General features: G+C 37.0%; 1 protein-coding gene across 1 annotated transcript in view; it reads right to left on the bottom strand.

Annotated features, from left to right (window-relative positions):
* Positions 1-3,783: 3,783 nt before the first annotated feature.
* LOC127428816 (nuclear receptor subfamily 6 group A member 1-B-like) overlaps positions 3,784-13,384 on the bottom strand; it is a 48,534-nt gene continuing 38,933 nt past the window's right edge. The window contains exons 4-10 of the mRNA XM_051677429.1: positions 12,774-12,829; positions 10,114-10,274; positions 9,366-9,572; positions 6,636-6,890; positions 6,314-6,435; positions 6,023-6,175; positions 3,784-5,053 (exon numbers count right to left, since the gene is read on the bottom strand). Coding sequence (XP_051533389.1) covers positions 4,938-5,053; positions 6,023-6,175; positions 6,314-6,435; positions 6,636-6,890; positions 9,366-9,572; positions 10,114-10,274; positions 12,774-12,829 — 1,070 coding nt within the window. The 3' untranslated portion in view covers positions 3,784-4,937. The remainder of the gene's footprint in view (positions 5,054-6,022; positions 6,176-6,313; positions 6,436-6,635; positions 6,891-9,365; positions 9,573-10,113; positions 10,275-12,773; positions 12,830-13,384) is intronic.

Genomic DNA, 13,384 nt, shown 5'->3' with positions numbered 1-13,384 from the left:
GGAGAGTGAAAGAAACAGCCAAAGGAAAAGAAGGAGAAAGGTTAAAAACAGTCTAAAGCTAAAAACAGTCACAGTTTCTGCACTTCCCACAGGAAGGGGCGGGGTCTGGCACAGGAAACAGGATCTTCACTTAGAAATCACACAGGACTTCCATTTTGCCTTCTAATGATTCAGGATATCTGTCACTAAGCTCTCTAAGTTTACTAAATATGTTGTATTGTTCATATTATCTGGACTACTTTATCATAATGGATTGCAATAGAGAAAAGGAGAAAGAATGAAACAGAGAAAGGGAAAGAGACAAAGTGAAGAGTAAACAGGGTCATGGGCATCTAAATTAGTTTCAAGTGGACACTCAAAAATCTGCTCACAGGACAAAAAAGATGAAAGAAATTGAGAAGTTCTTCTATATTCAGCACTTATTGAATAATGGCAAAACTTGCCTTTGTTAAAGGAGTAGTTAGAAACTGATAGTGTCAGTCAAAAGGAGATGTTAAGCAGCATCTTTGTTCCATACAATGAAAGTGAATGGTGACTGAGGCTGAGTCTGCTTTTGTAAAAAATAAAAGAAAAAGTCATAAGGTTTTAGAACAACATGAGGGTCAGTTTTGGCTGAACTAATCCATTAACAAAAGCAAGTCTGCAAGTTTTATGTATTAATAAACTGAAATTTTACACTACTGCCTCTCTCAACAGCCTAGGGGACGTTTGTACGTAAAACGTACTTGCATTAAAAAAAGCTAAACGCAACACAACAAATGAAACCGATTGCAGTTGTCTTGAAACACTTTTTTTAAAGTTTAAGTTCTTTTAACCCTTTAATGCATACCTTGGGTCTTTGGTGACCCAGGACCTCATTCCACCCCCTGTACCTCATCCATTTTTATGCCCACATCTCTTTAGTATTCCTCAACCTCTCTTTCTTCTGAATAGTTAAAAAAAGAGGCAAAATTTCAAAATATAAATGTTCTATAACTGCTTGCTTACCAAAACTGTAATTTTTGTGATTCCATAAATCATATTTTTATGATTATTTCATATCTATATAAGTTTACTATCACAGTATATATATATATATATATATATATATATATATATATATATATATATATATATATATATATATATATATATATATATATATATATATATATATTTGTTTATTACGAGACAAATGAGTACTATATTTGTACAAATGACTACTATATCACATTGATTTTTCTGTGACAATGGTGAATTATCAGTATTCCATACACATACATATTATACATACTATTTCATAATGAAAGTGGTGATAATGAGTCAGTGATTGACTTGATTTACATTTGACATTGCTATTTGTCAAAGAAGCAATGTGGAAGTAAACTATAGCAAGTGTAACACATGAACAGTATGATTTGGCTATTGTCATTTGGGTGTACTACGGAAATAATGCCTGAAAAATAAAACATCAAAATATATCAGAATATATTCTACTCTATTATTTTATAATTGTCTTGAAAATGTTTTGAAAATTTGACACTATCCGGGAATTTTGTAGATCCATTTGTACGTGCCAGGTCTCTAAAGACCCGAGTATGTAACAATGTTTGACGAAACAACCATAAGGGTTAAACTGACATGGCATCCTAACAAAGCGCAACAGTCAAAGATGTTTGTCTAGTGCGTGTTTAGAAAAAAACGAATTCAAAACAGTGCAGAAGAATACAAAAAACAAACGGTGTGAATGGCTCATCAGACTGGGCACCAGACATCAACAGTCAGGCATTCTGAAAATCAGAAACAAATTTCAAATGTACAAATAAGACACAGACTCAATTAGTTCAACACACTTAAAATGTTCCTTAGGGTTCAGCAATAACCATTTTGCTCTGTTGGGTTGTTGATGTGACAGTATATATATTGTGTTTTGAAGGTATCAGCCGAGAACAGAAGAAAAGTGAAGCCCTCCAAGTTCTTTTGGAGCACAAGATGTAACATTCAACACACTCTCACGGCAAAATCATCAGGATTTGTACGACTTTTCTAAATTTGACCAATTCGTATGATATTGTTTGACTGCACTTGTTTGAATCCCTACAACTTTCACTACAGCCAATGACGTCACTGGACATCGTTTCCATTTAATATGCGACAATCACTTGCTTCTGTCACACACAACAGCTTCCTATCATGTTTACACACTGTGCTGATTGGTTAAGTTTTGATAAGGGGTTTGAGTAAGGGCATACTATTAATAAGTATGTCCTTAAAGCCACATGCGCGGAACTCGCGCTTACTTTCGCATTAGACATCCGGGAATTTGCACGTGATGAAGTCATAGGAGTTTATGCAAACAACATCGTGCGACACCATACGAAATAGCCAAATCGTGTGTGTTCTTGCATAAAAATAATAGTAAAAAATGCTAGAGTACACACAGCACAATATATGGAACAGAAAACATGTGTATCGAGACGCAATTATAAAGATATCAAGTTTTTTTTATTTTTTTATCTTACTTTAAAACGTGGTGTTCATATGCATGAAGTTAAAACGGCAACGCGGCGATGCAGCACCAAGGCCAAATGACCCCAAAACGTTATTGTAGGGAGTTATACTATACCTGTGTAAGAGCTATCTGTCATCCCCATTCATCTTTACGGCGGTGCTCGGCTGGCGCAGGACATAAGCTAAATGTCGCCATCTTTGTTGATGGGCGCTCAGTCAGTCAGGATTCTGCTTATATCACACCAATGGCAACAAATATGAAAAAATATAGGTAAATTTAATGCTTTTAAGAGCAATTCAAAACCAATTTGTCACTGTTTAAACATCTACTATAATGTAATGAAATACTTGCAATTTAAACATTGCTTGAAAAATAAAAATGATTATGTTTTTGAATGGGGTGATGATGACCAGTCAGTTCCTGACTCCTTAAGCTGTAAAACCCCTTATACAGAACATTTATGTTTAAGAGTGAATATATGTTAAGTGACTAAAAATCTGAATTAATTGTTTAAAGCCACCTGGCTTCACTTAGGAAACATAATGACAGACCAATGTGGGCTAGTGCGAGTTTCTTCTAAAAAGTGAGAAAAGCACTGTGCTAATTTAGAACATCACCTGAAGGATGACCAACAAATGTTGAGCTTGCAAATGTTGATCCTTGCTGAGTTTTACTGACTGGACATGAATTAAGGCTGAGGTTCCTTCCTGCATCCTGTCATACATCACCACTTTAATATTTCTTTAATTCAGAAGAAGGTTAAGGTAAACAGGAGTTGCAAAACATCAGCAATACTGGGTCACCCCTATGTGTGAGAGTAAACCTACAACCTACTAACAGCCAAGATAGCCATTACCACTATGTCAGATGGAAGGAGCCATTGTGCTCTTCAGCAAGAGTACTGTTTACTGTATTTCATTCCATAGCCATCATTAATTCCTGAGCTGGAAAAGATTACTATGGCTCCAGGCAGTTGTGGGGCACGTTAGTCTAGATCTGCAAGGCCACAGAACTAGGAAAACACAATACAGAATGTAGAGAAGAAGTCCAAACACAGACAACGGAGGTAAATCAAAACACACAGGCACGTTTATCAAGCCTTTCTTTATGAGATGAAAAAGTTTTACAATGTTATTTTTAACGTTGCAAATATTCAAATTGCGAAGAAAAAAAATACAATGATAAACAGATGAGCAATGAAAATAAATGGAAATACGGAAAGCTGAGTGATACAGACTGTATATACAATCCGTTTGCTGCCCCGTCTTCATATGTCATCAACTACCGAGGCACTTCAAGGCCTTAGACCATAAAAAATAGAGAGAAAAGCAAGCACAAAAAAAAAAAAAAAAAAAAAAGATTACAAACAGCCCACCACCCACTCACTATCTGTCAGCGCACGACCCTCACATGCTATCCGCGAGCATGCCGCTATTCTTTACTCTCTCATTGTCTGTTGCTGTGGCGAAAACAGAAATGTAAACTTTCAAAGACTTTGAAGGAATGGAAGGTTATTGCCACATAAAATTCCTACAATGTTTTGTAATTTTTGGAATGTTCCTCGGTACAATTTGATGGAGAAGTTTTATCAAACCCAAACCTCATCAGATCAGATGTGCTTCCTGAGAAATGGCTTAAAAAACATACAAGCATGTTTAAGAAAATAATAATGAAAAATCATTTCTCAAATTCTTGAAAGAAAATGATCAAGAAACCAATGCACACTAAATGAGGAGTAGCATTATCAACAAAACTACAACTACGCCAAAATATGAACAAATGGAACCCTGTTCAAGCATTCACACCTCCTTAAAGACGTGTGAAAGGAATTTAGCGAGAAATCACACATGTAACACGCCTGGGCTAAAGATTGTGCTTATTGCATTTCTTGTTACCCCGGCGACTGGCTCAAACATTACCAAAGTCCCCATCAAAAAGAAAAAGTCCTCAAAAGTAAACAAAAACAATCACAAACTAGTCTACAACAGGTATATTGAGTCATGCTCAACTTTGGTACTCAACAGAGTATGTGCTGAAATTTGAGCTGCACACCACTTTAACATCATCAGTTAGATTTTATCGACGACATCCCATAATACAAGGATATTTAATATCATCATGCTGTAGTAGTTGCATACTTTAAATGTTCAACAACAAACTGATTACAGTAAATCCATTTTTAGGTAACATTTTATATAATGAACACTGTCTTTGGCTTTTTTCCCGGGAGAATTGGGAATGGTCTTTCCTTCTCTAGTCGTGTTCCTGAAATTTTAATTTTCCTTTCTGGCATCTTGAAATGTAATTTGGTAGATTGCTACATTTGTTACAGCCATACCTGTCAAGAGTTTTACATTCAACCTTGTCATGAAATAAATACATTGGGAAACATTGTAAACGAAAATTAAAATAGCTATTCATAGGTTGGCATGGCTGGAGGCGTGGTTTATGTCCTGGAGACGTATCTGTTGGCTGGCCAGGGGTTTTGATTGGTTGTGCAAGAATATAGTACAGCCTTTAACAGCAGTGGAAGCTGCTCCAGGGGAATGGCCATCATCTTCCCTGCAACCAATAAGCAATAATTGCATAATTAACACCCATTACAACAGAGCTATGTTTAAAAAAAAAAGCATTACAAGGGGGTGTTCACAAAAAACACATTATTGACACAATTGACACACCAATGTTTAATTTTTGGCAATTAGTTAAAGAAATGATTCACCCAAAAAATAAAATTCTCTTATCATTTACTCACCCTCATGCCATCCCAGATGTGTATGACTTCCTTTCTTCTGCTAAACACAAACAATGATTTTTAGAAAAATATCTCAGCTCTGTAGGTCCATATATGCAAGTCAACAGGGTCCAAAACTTTGAAGCTTAAAAAGCACATAAAGGCAGCATAAAAGTAATCTATAAGACTCCAGTTGTTAAATCCATGTCTTCAGAAGTGATATGATATGTGTGGGTGAGAAATATTTAATTCCTTTTTTTACTAATATATTTCTTCTTTTGTTTTGGTGATTCACATTCTTTGTGCATATCGCCACCTACTAGGCAGGGAGGAGAATTTATAGTAAAAAAGGACTTAAATATCTGTTTCTCACCAACATCTATCATATTGCTCCTGAAGATATGGATTTAACCACTGGATTACTTTTACGCTGCCTTTATTTATTTATTTTTTTTTAGCTTCAAAGTTCTGGTCACCATTCACTTTCATTGTATGGACCTACAGAGCTGAGATATTCTTCTAAAAATCTTTATTTGTGTTCTGCAGAAAGAAAGTCAGACACATCTGGGATGGCATGAGGGTGAGATGATGAGAGAATTTTCATTTGAGCTTAAATGCCACATCTTTAATTATAAGAAGCAATCCAGCAGAGTCCAGACTCCAATTCTAGTCAACGTTGGGCATGTCAAACTCTGACTGAGAGTTAAGCATTGAGAAAATGTACCTTTTTTCAAATAAATACAAAATTATTCAGTTTTACTATAGCTTGCCCAACAAACATACATTGATTTACACACCTGAGGTGTGGCGTATTTCAGAGAGGCACGTGATAATGTCAGAGTAGCGTTTGGGCTGATGAGGGTGAAGTTGCTCTGTCAGGTGCCGACACACACACCAGTAACGTTCACTCAACTGTTCCAGCGTGGGCGTGTTACATAATCCTGCTGTATCTACAATACACACATATACACTCATATTACACATCTGCTATATCCACAGTAGTCAGAGGCTTCATGGCTAACAATGGTCAGTGTGTAAATGCATGTGCTTATGATAGCATGTGTTTGTCAATGTGTACTGTATATTACCTTGATTGAGCAGGGTGATGGTCTTTAAGCAGCTGTACTCCTCATTGCTGATGTTTAGTTGATGAAACTTACGAAAAATAAAATTTAAACTATCCATAACCTCCATAGCATCTTCACCGAACCTGCATAACCGCACACACACACACACACACACACACACACACACACACATACATATTCTTAAATATCATATACTGTATATATACAGTCATATTTATAACCAGGCAAAGACAAACATGTCTTATAATAAATTGTATTACTCAACCAGTCTCCGGCATCAAGTAATTGGTCTTTCCACATTGAAAGCAAAAAAATAGCTCACCCCTTTAGTGTAAGACTTGAGGGTGTGTAATGGTGTGTGACATTGGCCAGTTCTCCCAGTATCTGTTTGCTGTGCACAGTGAGCGAGGAGAGGAGGATGAGCTGATGCCATGAAGCCCCCAGTAAACAAGTGCAGTCTTTAATGGACAGATCACTGTAGAATGGTAATCGCTTTATCCAGACGATCTGTCTGAATAACAGCTCATCAGCTAGACGGCACAGAAGAGCCAACAGCTCTGATTGAGTCGCACTACATCTGAGAGAAACAGAGAGAGATACCCTTAAAATTAAAAAAGGCACATTTTGCAACTGTACCTATAAGATTATTTTTTATGTAAAAGGCAGGAAGTATGAGCAGTCATATGTTAATGTGCTCATGACTGTGATGTAATTTCTTAAAGGGATAGTTTATTCAAAAATGTAATTTCTGTCATAATTTACTCACCCTCATGTTGTTCCAAACCCCTATGATGTACTTTCTTCCGTGTAACGCAAAAGGATATGTATATTTCAGGTTACGTCCACATTAATCTGGATGTATTTGAAAACTGCATTTTTGTTTTCAAAATGCTCTCTGTCCACACTGCCTTTTTCAGGCATTTTCCAAAAGTTGGTCGTCCTCACTGAAACTTATGAAAACTCTTAAATCCCCTTACTGCGTGTACGAAAAATCGCCATTCAATGTACGGTCTGAAACGCAATTATCCTCGTGTTCCGTCGCCGGACAGCAATTCTGAGTAAACTTCATGTCACCTATGAATGAATGCAATTTGAAGATTGTACAAAGTAACATTTGTTTTTAACAATGCTATCAAAGTCAATAGCAGGCACGACAACGGCGCTACAACATGGGCCACCATCTTGATTGTTTTGGGTCTAATGGATAACATGACTGCGTCACATGACAACAAATTCGTCATCGTTTTTAAAATATCTCTGTTTTCCCTTCCAACACTACAACGTGGCGTTTTTAAATTTATCCACTTGGGAGAGCATTTTCGAAAAGTTAAGTTTACGCTGTAAAAAATACCATCTAAAGGCAGGTCTCCTAAGCAACCAAATTGGCCCAGTTGCTAGGGAGGGTAGAGTCACATGGAGTAACCTCCTCGTGGACGCGATTGGTGGTTCTCGCTCTCAATGGGGTGCGTGATAAGTTGTGCGTGGATCGCGGAGAATAGCACGAGCCTCCACATGCAGAGTCTCCGCGGTGTCATGCACAACGAGCCACGTGATAAGATGCGCAGATTGACTGTCTCAGAAGTGGAGGAACTGAGACTTGTCCTCCACCACCCGGATTGAGGTGAGTAACCGCGCCACCACGAGGACCTACTAATAGTGGGAATTGAGCGTTCCAAATTGGGAGAAAAGGGGATAATTTTTTTTTTTTTTATATAAGAGAACTCACGTAAGATTAAATGCAAAAGCAAAACAATGCAGCTGGAATAAATTATGAAGACAACCCACATAAGATCAGAGTTTGTTTTAAAGGGGATGCAAGGCAGTGATGCAGCAATATCATTTAAATGTTAAGAGAACCCATATGAGAAAAAAATCTTTCAGTTTTTAATGCAAATGAAATACACGTCCTCAATGCTGTTTCAGGATTTCTTCCTTGAGTTACTTCAGCATTTAATGTCAGTTGTGAACAGCTTTCTGTACTTTAGCACCATCAGTTGCTCTGGTTCTATATGCCCTATACACCCTAACCCTAACCCCACCCTAACCCTAACCATTGTTATACATATTACATGTAACGACTATAGTAATAACAGTAAATTATGCATAATTACAAGCAACTAACCCTAAACCAAACCCAAACCCTAGCCCTAACCCTAAACCTATAGTAAGTACATGTTGTTAATTAATATTACTCAGTGTGTAATTACACTGCAACAAGGACACTGTAAAATAAAGTCTGACCAGGTTATATATTATTGGTTAGGGCATTTCTTCGCTGGGCAAAGAAAAGAAAAAAAAATCGACACACACATACACACACACACACACACACACACACTGTAAATAAAAGCTTTGCTTTGTTCCAGGTGAAAATGGCTCTTTAGGAATCCATTGTTTGGATTAAAAATATTGATCGCGGCGTGAAATCACACCGAACATTGGTGTTTGGTGTGCAAAATGCCTTTAGGAAGGCCATAACGTATAGAAAAAGATGTGTTTTCAAAAGAAAACGTAGTAGTGTAGACGTGGCCTTAGTCAGCATGCAAAGTAACCCCTTTTTTTTGTGGTCCATGAAAGAAAGGAAGTAATTTAGGTTTGGAACAACATGAGGGTGAGTAAATGATAACAGATTTTTTTTTTTTTGGGGTGAACCACACCTTTAACGATTTCTTAATGATCTGTTTTTGCAGCTGTTTCTTATATTTTAAATATTTTTTGTTAAAATTTAAAACGTTTATTAAATATGTAAAAAATATATATTTTGTAATATTTTATTGAATATTAAACATACTGTATCTATATGTTTAAATCCATAGATCCATAAAATTCTGATGTCCCCCCAAAATCAACTTAGAAAATGCAGCACATTGAGTCTGACACTTAAATATGATTACACAGTACATCTAATTCTTTCTTTCTTCATTAAAACATAATAATAATAATGAAAAAAACAATTCTAGTATATGATCCCTACAAAAACGAACATAAAAGTAACACTTGTGTATAAATTTGTAGGATACGTTTGTATGCAATTATTGTACATGAGACTTACCCTTCCTCTATGACCATGGGTGTACTGAGAGGCGTCAGATCTTCGGCAGCGACAAGCTGGGCTGATAATATGTGTGATTGTGTCTTCAGGCTGCCGCCAGTAGGGGGTGGTAAAGGATATTTGCACAACAGGAAAGAATGAGTCAGTTGTGGACTGCTGCATGGATCATTATGGGACATAGAGTATGTGTTCATATTCATTGAATGGCTGCAGAGAGAGGGAGAGAATGAGAAAGGAATAAATATGTCATACATCTCACTTTATATAAAAGTATTCAATATAAAGTTTCAAGTCAACATGTAACAGCGTTCGCAACCTATTTCACTTCAGTAATGTGATGCTTTTCAGAGTGAAGCAAAATATTCAGTGTAAGGCGTGAATTGGTTTTATTCACTGGTATTCATTATATTGTAGAAAGAGCTTATTGAAGTAGTAGGAAAGTCATTTTCATTATGAATACAAACATATATTATCTCTGTTCACTGGTACATGAATCATGCATAATACCAGGGATGTGTATTAAGAAAGTAAATCGCACCAGTTTAAATGACATTTTTCATCTTGAACATTTCATCTTAATTTTGTTTCGATTGTTTGTTTGCATTTGCCTTTCGGGGTTCATTCTGGAACACAAACATCTAATAATTGAACTAAACAAAGCCATATGCCCCTGCACATAAGGACAGGCACAGGTCAGAGTGTCCGAGCGTGATTGCGTTTGAACACATCGTTCTCATTTGAGTCACACCTGGTGGATATCGTGGAGAAAGATAAGGTCTGGCCGCCCTCGGAGATACTGTTGCCAGGTGAACTGTGGTTACTGAAGCCGTGGCTCCACGTATCTGACAGTTCCATGTTTTCCTGAAACTCCTGGCCAGACATAATTCGTTCGATCTCCTCCACTGAGATCTACGGAGAGTGGGAGAGAGAAATGAACAGAATTAGTGATGAATGCCATTGATTGTGCTCCATCTTTGGGCAAGAATGCCTGTGTAAAATAAAGAATGAAAAACAGTCGATACGCAATAAATTCCGAGCCCATGTGCGCTATTCTATCGTTATAACAGGTTAAACTGTTAACGAGAGACCATTTTGTTCTTTATGTTTTTCGTCTGTCAATAACGGACAGAATCGATAACCACGTGTGTGCTTGCGTTGTTGGCGAGGTAGACACTCAGGTGCGGATGGCCTCTTGTTTGTCTTGAGTCCTCCCTAAATTGTCCTCTGCTCTATGGACTGAAAGTGAGGTATCCAATGCATTATTTTCCTTAACAGAGCGAGATGTATACTAATGAGTGAGCTCGTGCACTAGAATGAGAAAGAGTCAGGGTCCACACCACTTCGCTCCAACAAACACAAACACTTCAGCGCAGATAACAAGGACACCAAGACACAAACACACACAGTGCACATCTATTTCTCGTGCTCTATATATTTTTACACTGTATACATACTTATGAATGATAGAGAGAGAGGGTTTCTGTTTCTATCAAAGAAGAATTGATCTTCTCTATGTTTGGCCTTCAGAATGTATCCCCTTCATTTTGTTCTCCCTTGTTTCTTTAAAAAAAAAAGCAAAAATGGTAGTTACAGTAATCAGTTTACAATGTAAGTGAATGGGGACAGCCAATAAACTTTAAAATAAACACTGTTTGAAAAGTATAGCCACAAGACGTAAACATTATATGAGTTAACAATTTTAATTTGATAAAACTGCTTACAGACCATGTCTGTGCAAAGTTATATCCAATATTACAACTTCGTTGCCATGATGACGATAAAAACTTTAGGTAATTTTTAATTTTATCACACTAAAATCATGTAGAACAGTTCTTATCACACAAGAAATTTGTGTTGATACGACAAAGCAATCAAAAGTTATAACATTACAAAATAATTGATCATAGTGTCCAAAAACATCTCCAAGTGTCCAAAAGCCTTTCCAAACAAATAAAACATAATAATTGTACATAAGAACTAATTACACATGCAAACACAACAATAGCTGGGTTTTCCAATGTTTCACATTTTTATGCGCATTTCTGAAAATTCGACTAAAGAAAATGTGAAACATTGCACGTTTTCATGAACTGTAAATGCGCATTATCTTGAGTGAGCCTGTCTTTTTTGCCATGGAGCAGCTGAACGACCTCTTTGCTTCGGGGAGAGTTGTATTTGCTGTAATAAAGCAATTGTACATTATGTTATTAAATGCAGCCAGGAGACATTGCAGAATAAGTGCACATAATGAGAGTTCAAATGGCTATTCCCATTTGCTGACAGCCTCATATACCTGGGAGTGGCCACGCTCAAAACGGTTCCGGTGGATTGTGAGGACCCACTTTAATGATGATCTGTGGGTGAAGCACTTTCAACTAACCGGGGCTATGGTTGAAAAATTGTGTGCCACGGTCATGCCGTTTGTTGAGCCAGTCACATGAAGCTCTTGCACACCTATACCATCCGACGAGAGCATTGCCATCGCGCTTTACGAATGGTCATGACACATCATCGTTCATGTGAATAAGCCATTTCCATCACTTTAATGTGCATTTTAACTAATGCGAAACTCTAGAAAATCCACCTCCTCCTAGTGCCTTAAATTTTATACGAATTTTGAGAGTTTATTCGCATATCAAGCATTTCCATTCAGGATTTCTTATGCGTATTTTCAAAATGCGCATACATTTTTTGGATGGAAACGCAGCTACTGACTGAAGGTTTGCATAGTATGCATACATGATTTTAGTAATGAGATTTCACAGAATGACTGCCTTTTGTCTCAATAAGTCTGCATCATTTAGTCTGTGTCATTTACTTGGCGCCATCTCCTGGTGGCCATATGTAACATTGTGCTTCGTGTGGCTTATCTAATGATCTATGAATCAGATTACCTTGTGTGGGGGCTTGTTTGAAAGATAATCGCCTCCACTAAGTAATGTGTGGTATGTTATATTTTATGTTCCGTTTATTTTTCATGAAGTTATAAGCAAAAAAGCAGCACATAAGCAATACCAACATAATTGTCAAAGACATACTGAATACTTAGCTATTACTTGCTATATTTTATATCTGTAAGTAAAGAAAATGGGCTGGTAAATTATCAAAACGGAACACTTCTGATTCATCTGCAAATCTCAAAGCACCTTTTCAGTTTTGGTCATAATGCCTACATGCATTGGAAAGTAGCTTTCAAACGATACCTATTTTGTGTTGGTCAAGACTGAAGTTATTAATATTTTGACCATGCCGGCGGGCCCATCCGAGCTTTAAGGGTTAAACAATCGTGGGATGAGTCAAAATTATTTTCGGTCGTAATCAACATTATGCTACAAATGCTGTTGACTGTGTGTAACGTTTTTATTGAATCTGGAAAGTTCCTTTAAGTCTCCTGCAGAGTTGACTTACCTGAACAGGTCCGATTGTTTTATTCCTCCCTCCTGGCATCCCGTCCTCTCTGATAGCTGACATAGAGAAAAAGAGACAGAGGATATGTTTAGAATTGCATATTACCATACTACACGTGGTATTTTTGCAGTATGCATTATATTTACTGTGTGCAGTATATGCACATGTTCTTTCTACTTATGGGGTACCTATATGACCTGTAACATTTGCTAAAAAACATTGAGTAAACAACAGCGCACGCTGCGTGAGATACTGTATGCCATAATGCAAAGCACTTGATTTGACCCTACATTTCCAGTGTGATGAATGAATCTGTTGTCAAATCAGCTGTGGTCTTGACTCATTGACACTTGACTTTGATTGGACTGGCAAAAATGACTGATTTTGAAATAATGGTATTTATTTCTGGATGGCACTGGACAGTCATGTGACAACACTGTAGCATTACAACTACAGTTTATGTTTATCATTGCATGCTGTTCATTACTGCACATAATATATATACACTATATTGCCAAAAGTATTCGCTCATCTGCCTTTAGACGCATATGAACTTAAGTGACATCCCATTCTTAATCCATAGGGTTTAATTTGACGTCGGCCCACCCTTT

This window comes from Myxocyprinus asiaticus, chromosome 38, assembly GCF_019703515.2.
Source record: "Myxocyprinus asiaticus isolate MX2 ecotype Aquarium Trade chromosome 38, UBuf_Myxa_2, whole genome shotgun sequence".
Taxonomy (NCBI): Eukaryota; Metazoa; Chordata; class Actinopteri; order Cypriniformes; family Catostomidae; genus Myxocyprinus; species Myxocyprinus asiaticus.
Note: the sequence above shows the minus strand (reverse complement) of the source record. Positions and strands in the feature narration are given on the sequence as shown.